Here is a 16,487-nt window from a genome sequence, read left to right as displayed (position 1 = left end):
GATGTGACCGAGTGGGAGAATGTAGATGATGAAGAGGAGGGGCCCCAGGACAGAGCCCTGAGGAACGCCAGCAGGGACAGGGAAAGTGTTAGACTAGTGAGAGTTGAGTTGGATGAATTGTGTACGGCCAGAAAGACAGGAAGTGAACCAGGCGAGGGAGTTAAAGTTTTTTCTTGTTGGCTTCTTTCTTTCTTACTATTATATTTTGTTAAGTACACTAACATGTTATTTTTTTATTTACATTTCCAATTAGTGATGAGCCTTTTTTTAATATAAAAGATGTACTTTAACTAAAAACATTAAAAACACTGTAAAACACCTCTGATAATGTGTATTACTGGTATAAACCAGTTTAGATAATAGTTCATGATCTTATCCATGAGATGGTTCTATTGTTTGTGTGTGTGTGTGTGTGTGTGTGTGTGTGTGTGTGTGTCATCACTATTGGCCCTAAGCTGCTCTAACCCAATCACAGGGACACGTTTTCATGCTAAAAAACAAACAATTATACATATTACAGTAAATGTTGGAGATTTCGAGGACCTGATTTTCAGCGAAAAATATTTTTTTTTAAACACTGTAATGTCGACCAATACGATGCAACTTGGTTTCAATATCAGCAAAACAGGATTTCAGAAACAAAAAATTGGTTTCAGAACAACACAATGCAACACTTTAAAAACAGTATAACACAAAAAGAAAAGCAATGTAGGGGAAATTAAAAATCCGTGGGATCCTCAGTGTGGAGTTACAGAGACTCAGCGGCTCTGTCTCCACCCTTTCCTCTGCACACACCCAACACAGCATAACGTGGATGGCTGTTCATCATAGGAATGGGATCCACACAAGGTTCCTGCTGCTTAACAGAAGGTTTTCCTTGCCGCCATGATGAATTCATGTTGGGTGTGGGATACATATGTATGTGTATATACGTATATATGCATATGTGTGTATCCATAAAATGAAGAGTCCGTCCTTAAGACTGCTCTACTGTAAAGTGCCTTGAGATACCATTGGTTATGATTTGGCGCTATACAAATAAAGATTGATTGATTGATTGATTGAATTAAGAATAATAATTTACAGAGAATGGGCAGATTATATAAAATGGTTTTAGTCTGGATTAACGTGTAATGAGTCTGACAGAAGCAAAGCTGATCAACTTCAGCTTCTCTTTCACCATCATAAAACATATTTATTATATAAATGCAAACAATCATTGATAAAACATTTCACTTAAGATAAATGAGCCTTAAAAATAAACTATCGAGATAAAAATCCTCTCAAATCAGCTGTTCTCCATAGCTGATCAGAACCAGAGGAACCAGAGGAACCAGAGGAACCAGAGGAACCAGAGGAACCAGAGGAACCAGAGGAGGTGTGTGTAGGACTCCTGAGGACGGTGAGTAGTGAGGACATTATTCAGCAACAACAAACAACCGTCTATAGATCAGGAGTCGTTTATCACACACTGTGTATTGTGTGATAAAATGAGTCCATCTGATGCTCTGGGGGGGGGGGGGGTGTCCTGGGGGGCTCCTGACTAACACTGTTAACGATCAGAGACGGCGTTCAATCATCACCATCTACTGATGCTTCTGTGATTTACACTGGGATGGACTGGGAATAATAAATGACACAATATAATGAAGACAAAGATGGATTAGATGACAGTCTTTATTACTGCGTCTCTGCATAGACATTAGACACATCAACTTTTCCTCTGCATTATGTGTCCTCCAGCTTTACTTTAGGTTACATTATGTATGTCTACGTTAGCGATGGTCACTGTGACGTCTACGTTAGCGATGGTCACTGTGACGTCTACGTTAGCGATGGTCACTGTGACGTCTACGTTAGCGATGGTCACTGTGACGTGTACGTTAGCGATGGTCACTGTGACGTGTACGTTAGCGATGGTCACTGTGACGTGTACGTTAGCGATGGTCACTGTGACGTCTACGTTAGCGATGGTCACTGTGACGTGTACGTTGGCGATGGTCACTGTGACGTGTACGTTGGCGATGGTCACTGTGACGTCTACGTTGGCGATGGTCACTGTGACGTGTACGTTGGCGATGGTCACTGTGACGTGTACGTTGGCGATGGTCACTGTGACGTGTACGTTAGCGATGGTCACTGTGACGTCTACGTTGGCGATGGTCACTGTGACGTCTACGTTGGCGATGGTCACTGTGACGTCTACGTTGGCGATGGTCACTGTGACGTCTACGTTGGCGATGGTCACTGTGACGTGTACGTTGGCGATGGTCACTGTGACGTCTACGTTGGCGATGGTCACTGTGACGTGTACGTTGGCGATGGTCACTGTGACGTGTACGTTGGCGATGGTCACTGTGACGTCTACGTTGGCGATGGTCACTGTGACGTGTACGTTGGCGATGGTCACTGTGACGTGTACGTTAGCGATGGTCACTGTGACGTCTACGTTGGCGATGGTCACTGTGACGTGTACGTTGGCGATGGTCACTGTGACGTGTACGTTGGCGATGGTCACTGTGACGTGTACGTTGGCGATGGTCACTGTGACGTCTACGTTAGCGATGGTCACTGTGACGTGAACGTTAGCGATGGTCACTGTGACGTCTACGTTGGCGATGGTCACTGTGACGTGTACGTTAGCGATGGTCACTGTGACGTCTACGTTAGCGATGGTCACTGTGACGTGTACCAGTGTCATCATTAAGAAATCATTCAGAAACACGAGTCATAAATAATAACAATAATAATAATAATAATGTATTGGATTTTATCATAGACACACAAAGACACTTTACAGAATGAAGGCATTATTCTTTCACTCCACACTTAGTGGTGGTAAGCTATTGTTGTAGCCACAGCTGCCCTGGGGCAGACTGACAGAAGGGAGGCTGCCATAGTGAACCATAGGCCCCTCCCACCACCACCAACACTCACTCACACACTACATTCATACTAGACAATGTGGTTGAAGTGCCTTGCCCAACAGATACCACTGGAGCAACGTTTCTTTTCAGAATAAAAGTTAATTAAAAAGAAGTGATATTTTATGATCAATCAGTGGTGTTTAAATATTTAATAGTGATAATATATGACCTTCGAGATAGGGTGAGAAGCTCAGCCACTACGGAGGAGCTCGGAGTAGAGTGGCTGCTCCTTCACGTTGAAAGGAACCAGCTGAGGTGGCTTGGGCATCTGTTTCAGATGCCTCCTGGTCGCCTCCCTCAGGAGGTGTTTCAGACATGTCCTTTTGAGAAGAGGCCTCATGGGAGGCCCAAGACACGTTGGAGGGACTATGTCTCTGAGCTGGCCTGGTGTCGCCTCGGGGTCCCCCAGAACGGCTGGAGGAGGTGTGCGTGGATCAGGAGGTCTGGGCGTCTCTGCTGAGACTGCTGCCTGTGCGACCCGGCCTCGGATGAAGCGGAAGAAGATGGATGGATGGAATATATGATCTTACTGGTGAAACAGAGATGTTTTAAAGGACTTTTCCACCATGTGAGACCTGGTGATGGTACAACAGCAACACACTGAAACAATTATGAGGTGGAGTGGTGCCAAACGTCTGGTTCCAGACCTCCACACGTATCTCACTACATCTAAGAACGTCTCTGTTTCCAGACCTGAGTCCATTTATACAGCCAACACTTAACCAATGCCCACAGGGACCTGAGCCTGATGTTTTATGATGCTAATGCTAATGCTAAAGCTAATGCTCCTCACTAGAACCAAACAAACAGGAACCATGCATACACTGAGCCTTGATTACAACATATTTTCCTTCAAAGCTTCACATTAAATAATCTGATAATAATCAACATGTGGTCCTGGTTCAGTGGATAAACACTGGGTTATTCTTCATGTCACCACATCAAAGCCAATAAGTCAGTGCACAACCACGTACAGTATGTGTTCATCTACACAACGCTTTGATCTGAATAAAATAAACAAAGAACAAAGTTACAGAAATAAAATGTTTTCTTTACCAACAAATTCTAAAGTGACAGAATGTGTTTTAAACATCATCAGACTGATGTCACACACACACACACACACACACACACACACACACACACACACACACACACACACACACACACACACACACACACACACACACACACACACACACACACACACAAACAACAAAAATATTAAAATTATTCAATACTAGTACAGTCCCCGTCGGTAGTATGTATTCATACAGTGGGAGGAGCTTAAGTAGAGTTGCCAATTATGGGCATAATAATAATAACATACTCTGTAGTTTTATAAAGAGGTTTATTTGCAGGTGCAAAGTAAAACAGCGTGTGCAGTTTCTCTGGTTTAATTCTATGAGACATAAATGCACATGTCGTTTAGTGTATTTTTCTGTAATGTATGTTTTTTGGAGTCATAATGTGTATTTTTGTATTTTCTGTTGTGCTTTTGTATAATCATTGTTTTTTGTTGCCATTGTAGTGATTCTGTTGTCATTTTGTGTATTTTTTATATAAATATTTTGGTGTATTTTGAATCATTTTAATATTTTTGTTGTAATTTGGTGTGTGTGTGTGTGAGACTCGCTACTCCGTGGCTCACACACACACGCGCTGTAGCCGCGCACATGCAGCTGCTCAGATGCCCCTCCCCCTCTCTATCTTCCTCTCTCACTCGTGTGTTTACAGTCTGTGGTATGAATACTGTACGTGAACTCCTGCGTACGGACTCGTGGGACCAGACTTGTAGAACGGACTAGCGGACTAAACTCATTTAAATACAATACAACACAATGTAATACAGAAATGAACATACAACTACAAAGGACAATAAAAGGAACAGACAACAACAGAATAAGAAACTATAATAGAGGGTTTTCACGCCACGTCATCAACCCAGAAGTCGCCATTTTGGAGATAAACAGCCGGTTTACACACAGCACACAAACGAGCAAATCCCACATTTTGAGAGGAAATGATGAAGTATTGTGGTGTTATTGGCTGTAATAATCAGAGTTTTATAGACTGACAATAGTTCTAACAGATCAGGAAGAACAATGTCTGTATTTTATAGTCAGTAGAGCAGTGACATGAGACTAACTCACTGTTGTTATTGATGTTTATATGTAAACATCTCCTGTTTTATATTTACTTTGTTCTCCAGGGAACAGACATTAGAACATATGATGGAAGGAAGCAGCGTTTTCTGAGGATTAGCATTTAGCCACACCCCTGCTTCTGATCTCACCGCTGGCGGACACCTCTGGTACGAGGCTCCACTACTTCGTGGGCCGCTGGGTGTAGCGAACCTTTGATTGATTAATTCTTATTGGGGCCACATTAAAGTTTGTTCATTAAAAACCATAAAAGCAGAGCAATGACAAACTAATGTCCTACTTTAACTGTGTGTATAATGGCAGTCTACCAACTCCTACATGATGCTGATTGGTTGATGCCAGCTCAGTTTCCTGAGGGCCTTTATTGTCCAGCAGTTATTATTCATAATTAATAAACCCAGTCCATTCCATAATAAGGTCATTAACCTGGATAAAGGCAGCATTGTAAACATGTTAACTATGACCCCCACAGTGTGAGCTCTATAGTCAACCATGGTCCAGGATGGACAGAGGTCATCAAACATCATGTACACAAAGGTCAGTAAACATCTCAATAATTCATGTTCTTTGGTTCTTCGCTACTTTAACAAACTTCAGTGTCTTTGAGGAGGTGCCAGAGAGGAAGCAATGGAGTGCTCCAGTTACCCCCCCCCCCCACCCCCCCTACATGGCAGGCCACCAACACCATCAATAGGCAGAGAAAAAGCCACTATGTCATAGACGTCTCATTAGCATTTCAAAGGTTCTTATCTCTGATGGTCCATGTAGAGTTAGTCATTCATCATGTGTTCACTGGGGACGTCATGGAACCTCATTAGAACACTTCTTATCACACTTTGACCAACAACCAGCCTGATGGTTCTAAACCACTGGTTCTCAACCTTTACAGGCTACAACCCCCAAAATAAAGGTCCCAGAGAGCAGGGACCCCCACTGTAGCTGAAGGTGGTTGAACACAGACATGAACATTGAAGAACAGTCATGTGGAGACAGGACCATCTATAAGGGGGAATAAAGGAGAGATTTTTGGGGTCCATCCATAAAGTCAGTAAAATGATGGTTTATTGTTCTATGAATCTGTGATAACCACATTTATTTATTCATCTGAATAATATCCACTGTTATCCAGGAACGTTTATTATTATTATTATATTCATCTTAAAGATGGAAATCATGGTTTTAATCACTAATAAAATGGTTCAAAGTGAATAAAAATGGTGGAAAAGGAGGTGAAATGAGATTTTAAAAACCACAGAAATTGGTTAAAAGTTATAAATTAAAGTGGATAAAAACAGAGAGAAAAAGTGGTAAAAATGGTTTAAAGTGTTAATATTAGAACAATTAATTTAAACTGGAAAATAATGAACACGACAAATGTGAATGTGGTTTAAATGACAAAAATAATCCTGAAATCTGGTGAAAAGAGGTTAAAAGTGACAATAATGGTCAATATATGTGACATTAGGTGTAAAAGTGGTAGAAATGATTTATAAGTGATGAACATGTTTGGAAAGTGGAAAAAATGTGTAGAAAAGTCATTAAAATGTGATGTAGAAGTGTCAGAAATGAGAGAAATGTAGCAAAAATACATTAAAAGGAGCAAAAATATGGAAAGAAAAAGGGTGAAAAAAATAAGATTTTCAGAAAATAATTCCTAGTTTCTTGAAGGTATCTGGAGACCCCCTCCTTGTGTCTCGTGACCGTAAATGGGGTCTTGAACCCAAGGTTGAGAACAACTGCTCACGAGATGGGATCTTAATGATGTGACTTTGTTCTTAGAACAGGAAGTGTTTGTTATCTCAGTGATTAATGTGATGTTTTATCATCAGGAACGTAGATCTGGAGATGTAACGGTGGACCTACCTCTGCTCAGGGTGGGGGGTGGGGGCGGGGCCTTCTTATGGAGCTCAGAGAAGCTGCTTCCATCCACACCAGAACCTTTACACTCCTTCTCTGTGGGAGTTGGAGCTGATGTTTCCATGGTTACTGTACACCTCTGTTTCTACCTAGTGAGACAACAGAGATCATAGTCTAATCAATCAATCAATCAATCAATCAATCACAGAGTAAATAAAAACATATAAAAACACAAGTTAACTCAGGGAAATTATGAGTTTCTCTTTCACTAAAACAATATTTACACATTTAAATCAAATGTGTTTTGTTGTTTTATTTTGAAAATGTAAATGCAGTGCATGTCAGTTCCTAATCCTTATTTTACAGTAGGTCGTGTACTATTTAAACGGTTAAAACCCTGCTATTTAAAAAGAATTAGAAATGTGTGTTTTGAGTTAATTCTGATTTATTTTGGTTTTTATTTTATTTTCTGTTTGGTTTTGGATTGTTAATGTTGTGTATTGTATACAATTAAAATATTTAACAAACGTCATATGGTGGGTTTACATTTAAATATGACGTCCCAGCAGCTCTGTGAAAGGGTCAGGCACCGATAGTGAACAACACTCAACAGAAACACTTGATGTTAATACTTTAAACTGGAGGAAACCATTCTAGGAAGTGGGAGGAGTTCTACTTTAATGAGTTAACTTTATGAAATATGGTTAATTCATTTTATGATCTTTGGTAATGATTTATTTAAAATGCTCTATTTAAATAAATATACTTTAGAATAGAATAGCCTTTTATTGTCATTACCCTGTAAAAGGTACAACAACATTTAGGGAGGCAGAGCTGTGCAAAAACAGGAATAATATGTTAACAATTATTAAAGTGTAGGAAAATTATTATGTGCATTTAAAATCTTAAAGTGTAGTTTTGCAGATAAATAGAGATGAGAACCATGTTGTCAGAGCAGAAAGAATGAATGAGTGTTTGTATCTAATAATAATAATAATAATAATGATATAAAAGCTTCCTTTACTCCATGGTTGTGGTGAGTGTCAGATGTCTCTCTAATGGTTCCCACTGTGGACTCTGAGGTTAGAACCTGTGTCAATACCTCCTCATGGGTGTGTGAAAGCCACCATGACTTGGCAACGTGTCTCTGTTTGACTTGGTGAGACCAACAGAATCATCCTCCACTGAGCAAACAGGAGACCACCCCCCAACCCTAACACCCCCCCATCTAACCCATGGACCAGCAGCCCACCACACGTCCCACTGCTGGTCCACCTGCCTCAGTGTGAACACAGAACCATTCATTCTGCTGATTCAGACTTCTAGTTTCTAAACGTAGCATATTATTATCATTATTATTCATATTTATATCACACTATCAGCACTGGATTGGTTAATAGAGAACAATTACACACAAACCTAATATATTTATATTTTAGAAATTAGGTCAGAAAACATCTCATTAGATGTGTTTCATTTACAAATTTTCTCTAAATCAAAGTAATATTTGTAAAGTTTCCACAAAGTCTAATGTGTGTCTGAACGTGTTTCCATTGAAGGTTGTTTTGGGGGCGGAGCCTGGTAACTGTGGTGAATCTCATCCTGTGAGACTTTTCTGTAGGAAGATGTACGTTTAGAACCTTCTTAGAACATTCTGTATTCATAGGTTGTTTCACGTCTATATCACTATTTATTATTAAGTCTAATAATCACTAATTATTATTATCAATAATACTAATTATTATTAATCACTAATTATTATTAAGTCTAATAATCACTAATTATATTAATTCTATAATCACTATATTATAAGTCTAATAATCATAATTATATTAAGTCTATTAAACACTAATTATTATTAAGTCTAATAATCACTAATTATTAATTAAGTCTAATAATCACTAATTATTATTAAGTCTAATAATCACTAATTATTAGTAAGTCTAATAATCACTAATTATTATTAAGTCTAATAATCACTAATTATTATTAGTCTAATAATCACTAATATTATTAAGTCTAATAATCACTAATTATTATTAGTCTAATAATAATCACTAATCATTAAGTCTAATAATCACTAATTATTATTAAGTCTAATAATCACTAATTATTATTAGTCTAATAATCACTAATTATTATTAAGTCTAATAATCACTAATTATTATTAAGTCTAATAATCACTAATTATTATTAAGTCTAATAATCACTAATTATTATTAAGTCTAATAATCACTAATTATTATTACAGTCTATTAATCACTAATTATTATTAAAGTCTAATAATCCTAATTATTATACGTCTATAATCACTAATATTATTAAGTCTAATACTCCTTCATATAGTCTAAATCACTAATTATTATGTCTAATAATCACTAATTATTTATTAAGTCAATAATCACTAATTATTATAAGTCTAATAATCATTAATTCTTATTAGTCTAATAATCATTAATTTATTATAAGTCTAATAATCATCTAATATTTATTAAGTCTAATAATCCACTAATTATTATAAGTCTAATAATCATTAATTATTATTAAGTCTAATAATCACTAATATTATTAGTACTATTGCAGCTTGTGGCTACAATAGTAACTTACCACCACTAAGTCAGGAGTGAAAGAATAATGCTTTTAAGCGTCTATGATAAAGTGCTATATAAAATCCAATGCATTTTATTATTATAATTATTATTATTGACCACACGTACTGCATCATGTTCAACTTACAGAGAAGTGATCATGTGACCAGGTTCGTCACATCTTGTGATTTGTGTAAAAAGTGTTTCTATGGATCTTTAACCATATATTTATTGTCATATTTAGTGATATTAAATGTTTAAAGAAATTCAGGTGTTTTTATTGAACCATTTATAGTTTTTACTTATTTCCAGTAGTAATGTAAACACAGCTCGTGTTCACATGAGAACATCAACCATAACAATAACAATAACCATCACTGATGGTGGAGAGATATAAAGTAATAAAACATGTAACGCAGGTGGTGATATGAATCACATTCATAACCAAATCAAATAAAGAAGAACCCTCAGCGTTGTGTTGAGTGTTCCATGTTGGTTTCATGTTGATTTCCAACATGTCGTCCTGTGTGTGTTGTGTGTACCACTAACTGTGTGTCTGGGGTCCTCAGAGGTGTCAGTCAGTGTCACAGAGCCCAGATAAGCCGATTAGAGGCGGGCGACAAAACACGTTAACAATTCATCTGCTTCCATTTCTTTTGGTGCCAAAGCGTGGTGGAGTTGGCCAGGAGCTCCATCTGACATGTTCTCAGTGATCCAGACCCTTCATGGTCTTTATGGAACCAAGGCTTGGCTGGAGATGAACCGTGTTTAAAACTACTCACACAAACATCTGGCAGAGCTTTAACAGCCATTAGTCTCTGGGTTTTATCACCATGCCAACTCTGTTCAGTTCAACCTCAGGCCAACATCAACATGAAGAGAACAGGACTACCAGCACCTGATGGAGCTGTTTTAGTGGAAAGAAAAGATCCTACATATGTGACAATAACCATTAGATCAAAGATCAGTTGGTGCTCCACCTCTAAAGGGTCTAGAACAGATCTAGAACAGATCTAGAACAGATCTAGACCCCTCACAAACCACTATGGGGGTCAGGAGCTCCAGGGACAGATGGTATGGACCAAAGGCCAACAAAATACAAGGGTACACTTCTTTTCTCCTCTTCTGCTTGACTTATCACACCTCCCTCTGAGGTCATGTGACCACACATCCAAGCACAGAATGAACAACTTATAATGAATGAAACATACGGTAGCTTCCTTAGCTTAGCAAACATTACTGAAAGTAATTACTGCTCTTTGCAGGAATCTGTAATATCAACATTTCCATTGGAAGAAGAGAAAGCTTCTCTGATTGGCTCTTGTTTTTCAGACTATAAGGTTTGTTATTATTATTATTATTATTATTAAGACGTGTTAAGCAAAACAAAATAGATAAGTCAAACTTTATTCAACTCATTAACAATAACTCTAAACATTGTTTAACACATAAAATACACTTATACAGTTCAGTATGTTGAAGCACAGTGTCTGACTACGGTGGCCCTAAAGCGCCAAAAATCCATCAAGCAGTGCAGCTTCATAGTTTACTAAAGTTGTACTAAAACATTTTGACATATTAATTTCATACATAAGACGCACTGTTGATTTTTAAGAAAATTAAAGGATCTCAAATGTGCCTTATAGTCCAAATAATACGGTACATGTTCACACGGAACAAACTAAGAACACTTTACAGGAAACGATTCATCAGTATGAATAATTAATACAGAATCTAGAAAGCCTTCAGTCAGTCACACATTAGTTCAAATTAAAACAACGTGGAACAGCCCCACAGGTTGAGAACACTTTGGTTAGTGGAGAATGTTCTGTTTTCTTTTAGAACCCACCATGGACCAACAATGCTTTTCTACACTAATGAATAATAAAGCACCAGTGTCAAACTGAAGGCCTGGGGGCCAAATCCGGCCCTATAGATAATCCAATTCGGCCCACAGGAAAAAGTAAAAACGACAGAAAACATGAATCATTGCATAAATTAAGTTGTAGATATATTTGTCCCTCAAAGTACACACACTCAATAAAGGCAGTAGCTATCCGTACGGTTGCCGTATCAATATACCGACATTCTATCCGTACGCAGCGCCCCTATTTGGCCAGTTTTAGGTCACGTGACTAAGACTAAACCTTACCCTAACTCTAACCTTCACTTTAAAAATTGTTGTGATATTGGGTTATAACTAACCTGTAACTAATCCTAACCCTAAGACGCTACGTACTTGTACTTGGATAATCGTACCAATAGGGTTGTCCGTACGGCAACTGTACTAATAGACACTTTCTTTTGAATGATTGAGGTTTTTGGGCTTATATCATATGACTACAGTCTAATTTTATTGCAAACTGTGGAAATAACTACATTTTTCTGAATTCCAACATTATAATTAAAAACGATTGGTCACTAAATCAAGGATTTTTGAAGAGTTGGCAAGGACTGATATTGTCGGCGCTGTAAAACTGTATATATCAGTTATACGTGGAAGTGAAAACTAAGAAACATTAGTTATAACTAAACTTTATTTCTAACTAATCTGTGGCTCATTTCAGCTCAAACTTCACTGTTTTTGGCCCTGGAACCAAAATGAGTTTGACACCCTTGATCTAAAGCATAAGGTTTATTGCTATAATGAGGGTATGTAGAACTAGGCTAGCTAGTTAGCACTGGAGCTAACAGAGACATACTGTAGATATCTTTACAAGGAACAAATATGTTGATTAGCATTAAACTTGTGATCATAAGAAGATTTCTTTAAAGCTCATTATTTTACGTATGTATTTTAAAGCAGTCATACGACTGTGATTGTTTTAATGTTTAACAGTATTAGTTTTAAAGCGCTGACTCACTGTGGCTGTGCTAGGCTAGCAGTGTAAATATAAAGTGCAGTTACTTTAACTACTGCGCTCTGAGTGTTTGGAAGCTGTTATGTCTGAGTGTCAAACTGTTTGAACATGTCGTATATCATTAGAAGAGCTAACACTAGGAAACCATGAGCAAACATTAGCTTAGCTCAGGATTAGCCGTTAGCCATTAGCACAGACATGCTGAGGTCGTGGGAATGCCCTGATTAGTTAGAGACACACTTTTAATCAAGTCCTGACAGAAATCACTTCTCCATGTTGACTATTAACACCACTTTATAGAGAGAAGATGATCTTTAGATCCTTCTTCCTCCTTTACCTTCTAACCTCTTCTTCTTCTGCTACTTCTTCTTCTCTAGAGACACAAGCCCTTTGTTATGAGAGCGAGTGTGTGTTTTTCAGTTTCAAGTGTTCCTCTCCTCCACTACTGCTCAACAGCTCCTCTTTCACTATTTAACCCTTTCATCCTTTCATCAGCGCTGAATGGAATGCAAACACATCAAAGAACTCTCATTGGTAACACTCCTATCTTAACTGAACACACACACACACACACACATAGGTTAACATAACGTGTGTGTGTGTGTGTGTGTGAGTCCTGCTGAGTCATGTTTCTGTTGGATCTTAACTAAACCTGACTAGAACAGGCTGCTGTACGACCCTAACTATTAAATATTACAATATTACACTTCTTTAGTCTTGAACATTTACTGCTGTGGTTTAGCTTTTGTTTAAATGTTTTGGTCACAACTTTAGATCCAATTAAATTAATGTGAATTAATGGAATCCCAAGAAGTTTTATTCCAAGAATCAGACCTCACCACTGACCTCTTTGTGATTCATTTCTAGATGAGTTCAGACCTACAATTCCTGGAAAATGTTCTAGAAAATGCTCTAGGATTCATTTGGTCTGATGGTTCTCCTGGTTTGGTTGGTGTGAACACAAACTAAGTCTAGAGTGGATCAAACAGGAGAATTCTAGAGTGATTGTTTCTGTGGGTCTCAGAGTGTTTCTAATCTAAGTCTAGAGTGATTAGGTTCAGTGTGAACACAACCGCTCTCAGAGCGGATCAAACACAGGAAGTATCAGAGATGACTTAGAGCGCACGGCATTGTGGGTGATAAAGAGAACTGGTGAGGGCCCAAACCAGAGCTTTAAAACCAGGAAAATCAGGACAACTTGTTGCTGCTCCATTGTTGAATGTTGGTAAAGAACAAACGGAGAAGAAAGAAGTTTCTGAGCTTTCTATAGAGCTGGATTTGACCCATAGATGAGAAGCTCTACATCTGGCTTCTGTTTCTCTACTCCAGTAACTGGATACAGTAACCAGTTACTGTAACCGGTTACAGTAACTGGTTACAGTAACCGGTTACAGAAACTAGTTACAGTAACTGGTTACAGTAACTGGTTACAGTAACTGATTAGCCCTAGCCAAGGAGATCTAATGATAATTTTTTCTCCACCCATTCAGAACTAGTCACCACTAAACCAGAGAGAAAACAGACTTAAAGTTCTTCTCACAGTGAGTTTTAAGATGATGACAGAGTTGTGATACATGGTACCATCAGTACACTAGTACCAGGGGACTTCCTGTTTGTCCAATCAAAAGTCAGGACTCATACCACCACTAGTCTGACAAACAGAGATTTAGAAGAAAAACAAGGGAGCGTGGAAGTCATTTGATATCTATGTGTATTCCAGAAGTGGAGAATTATTTCCAGACAAAATGAAAACCTTTGGGTGTGATTTAAAAAGTCCATTAAAACACAGAGATAGATCTTTGATGTGTCATGAGTCATTACCAGGTTCAGCCCGTATCACAGAAGGTAGGTGGATGTTGACACCTGATACATGGAAATGGACCTGAAGAGACTTAAAGAGGAGACAAGTCAGGACTGGGCTGAGTGCATTCTCTGAGGATGAATCACTAGTTTCTCCTGTGAGGATGTGACGCTAAGGTCAGAGGTCACAGAGTCCAAAGCAGCTTCACATCCATTAGTGACAATAAGAGTCTGTCACACACACACGTAGAGGACAATGGGAACCTCTCACAAATACACACACATCACACTAAACGTTTCAAATACGTTGCACCCCTGGACCTAAAACCATGGATTTAAACCACCAAGAAAGAAGACGAAGACGAAGAAAAAGAAGAAGAAGAAGAAGTTCAGCTAATGTCTGATGTAATATCAAAGGTATCCAGAGCTGAAGCCTGTGGATCAGTTCCTTTTTCCTGCACTAATACAAATAGTAATAGTATTTATAATAGCAATAGTAATAGTAATAGTAATACTAATACTAATAGTAATAGTAATAGTAATAGTAATAGTAATAGCAACAGCAACAGCAACAGCAACAGCAATAGTAATAGTAATAGTAATAGAAATGCTAATGCTAATGCTAATGCTAATGCTAATAGCAAAAGCAATAGTAATACTAATAGTAATAGTAATAGCAATTCTAATAGCAATAGCAATAGTAATGGTAATAGAAATACTAATGCTAATGCTAATGCTAATGCTAATGCTAATAGCAAAAGCAATAGTAATACTAATAGTAATAGTAATAGTAATAGCAATTCTAATAGCAATAGCAATAGTAATACTAGTAGTAACAGTAATACTAATAGTAATACTAATTATAATAGCAATAGTAATACTAATACTAATAGCAATAACAATAGCAATAGTAATAGCAATAGCAATAGCAATAGTAATAGTAATAGTAATAGCAATAGCAATAGTAATAGTAATTCTAATAGCAATTGCAATAGTAATAGTAATACTAGGAGTAAGAGTAATACTAATAGTAATAGTAATTATAATAGCAATAGTAATAGTAAAACTAATACTAATAGCAATAGCAATAGCAAAAGCAAAGGTAATAGTAATAGCAATAGTAATAGTAATAGCAATAGTAATAGTAATTCTAATAGCAATAGTAATAGTAATAGCAATTCTAATAGCAACAGCAATAGTAATAGTAATAGCAATTCTAATAGCAACAGCAATAGCAATAGTAATAGTAATAGCAATTCTAATAGCAATAGTAATAGAACTGCGAATACTAATACTAATAGCAATAGCAATAGTAATAGCAATAGCAATAGTAGTAATAATACTAATAGTAATAGCAATTCGAATAGCAATAAAAATAGTAATACGAATAGTATAAGTAATAGTAAGAGTAATTCTAATAGCAATATCAATAGTAATAGTAATACTAGTAGTAATAGTAATACTAATAGTAATAGTAATTATATTAGCATTAGTAATACTAATACTAATACTAATACAAATAGCAATAGCAATAGCAATAGCAATAGCAATAGCAATAGCACAAGTAATACTAATAGTAATAGCAATAGCAATAGCAATAGTAATAGTAATTCTAATAGCAATAGCAATAGTAATACTAGTAGTAATAGTAATACTAATAGTAATAGTAATTATATTAGCATTAGTAATACTAATACTAATACTAATACAAATAGCAATAGCAATAGCAATAGTAATAATAATAGTAATAGCAATAGCAATAGTAATAGTAATAGTAATTCTAATAGCAATAGCAATAGTAATACTACTAGTAATAGTAATACTAATAGTAACAGTAATTATAATAGCATTAGTAATAGTAATAATAATACTAATACTAATAGCAATAGCAATAGCAATAGCAATACTAATACTAATAGTAATAGTAGTTCTAATAGTAATAGTAATAGTATTTCTAATACTAATAGTAAAAGCAATTCTAATAGCAACAGCAATAACAATAGTAATAGTAATAGCAATTCTAAAAGCAATAGCAATAGTAATACTAATAGTATAAGTAATAGTAATAGCAATAGTAATAGTACTACTAATACTAATACTAATTCTAATAGCAATAGCAATAGTAATAGTAATACTAGTAGTAATAGTAATAGTAATTATATAAGCAGTAGTAATACTAATACTAATACTGATAGCAATAGCAATAGCAATAGAAATAGCAATAGCAATAGTAATGGTAACAGTAATTCTAATAGCAATAGTAATACTAGTAGCAATAGTAATACTAAT

General features: G+C 36.7%; 1 protein-coding gene across 1 annotated transcript in view; it reads right to left on the bottom strand.

The window, feature by feature from the left end:
• The window catches only part of LOC114455720 (zinc finger protein GLI2-like), a 63,012-nt gene that overhangs the window by 34,557 nt on the left and 11,968 nt on the right, over positions 1-16,487 (bottom strand). Inside the window, exon 2 of the mRNA XM_028437100.1 lies at positions 6,956-7,098. Coding sequence (XP_028292901.1) covers positions 6,956-7,073 — 118 coding nt within the window. The 5' untranslated portion in view covers positions 7,074-7,098. The remainder of the gene's footprint in view (positions 1-6,955; positions 7,099-16,487) is intronic.

This window comes from Gouania willdenowi, chromosome 21, assembly GCF_900634775.1.
Source record: "Gouania willdenowi chromosome 21, fGouWil2.1, whole genome shotgun sequence".
Lineage (NCBI taxonomy): Eukaryota > Metazoa > Chordata > Actinopteri > Blenniiformes > Gobiesocidae > Gouania > Gouania willdenowi.
The sequence above is the reverse complement of the archived record's forward strand: the minus strand, read 5'-3'. Positions and strand labels throughout refer to the sequence as shown.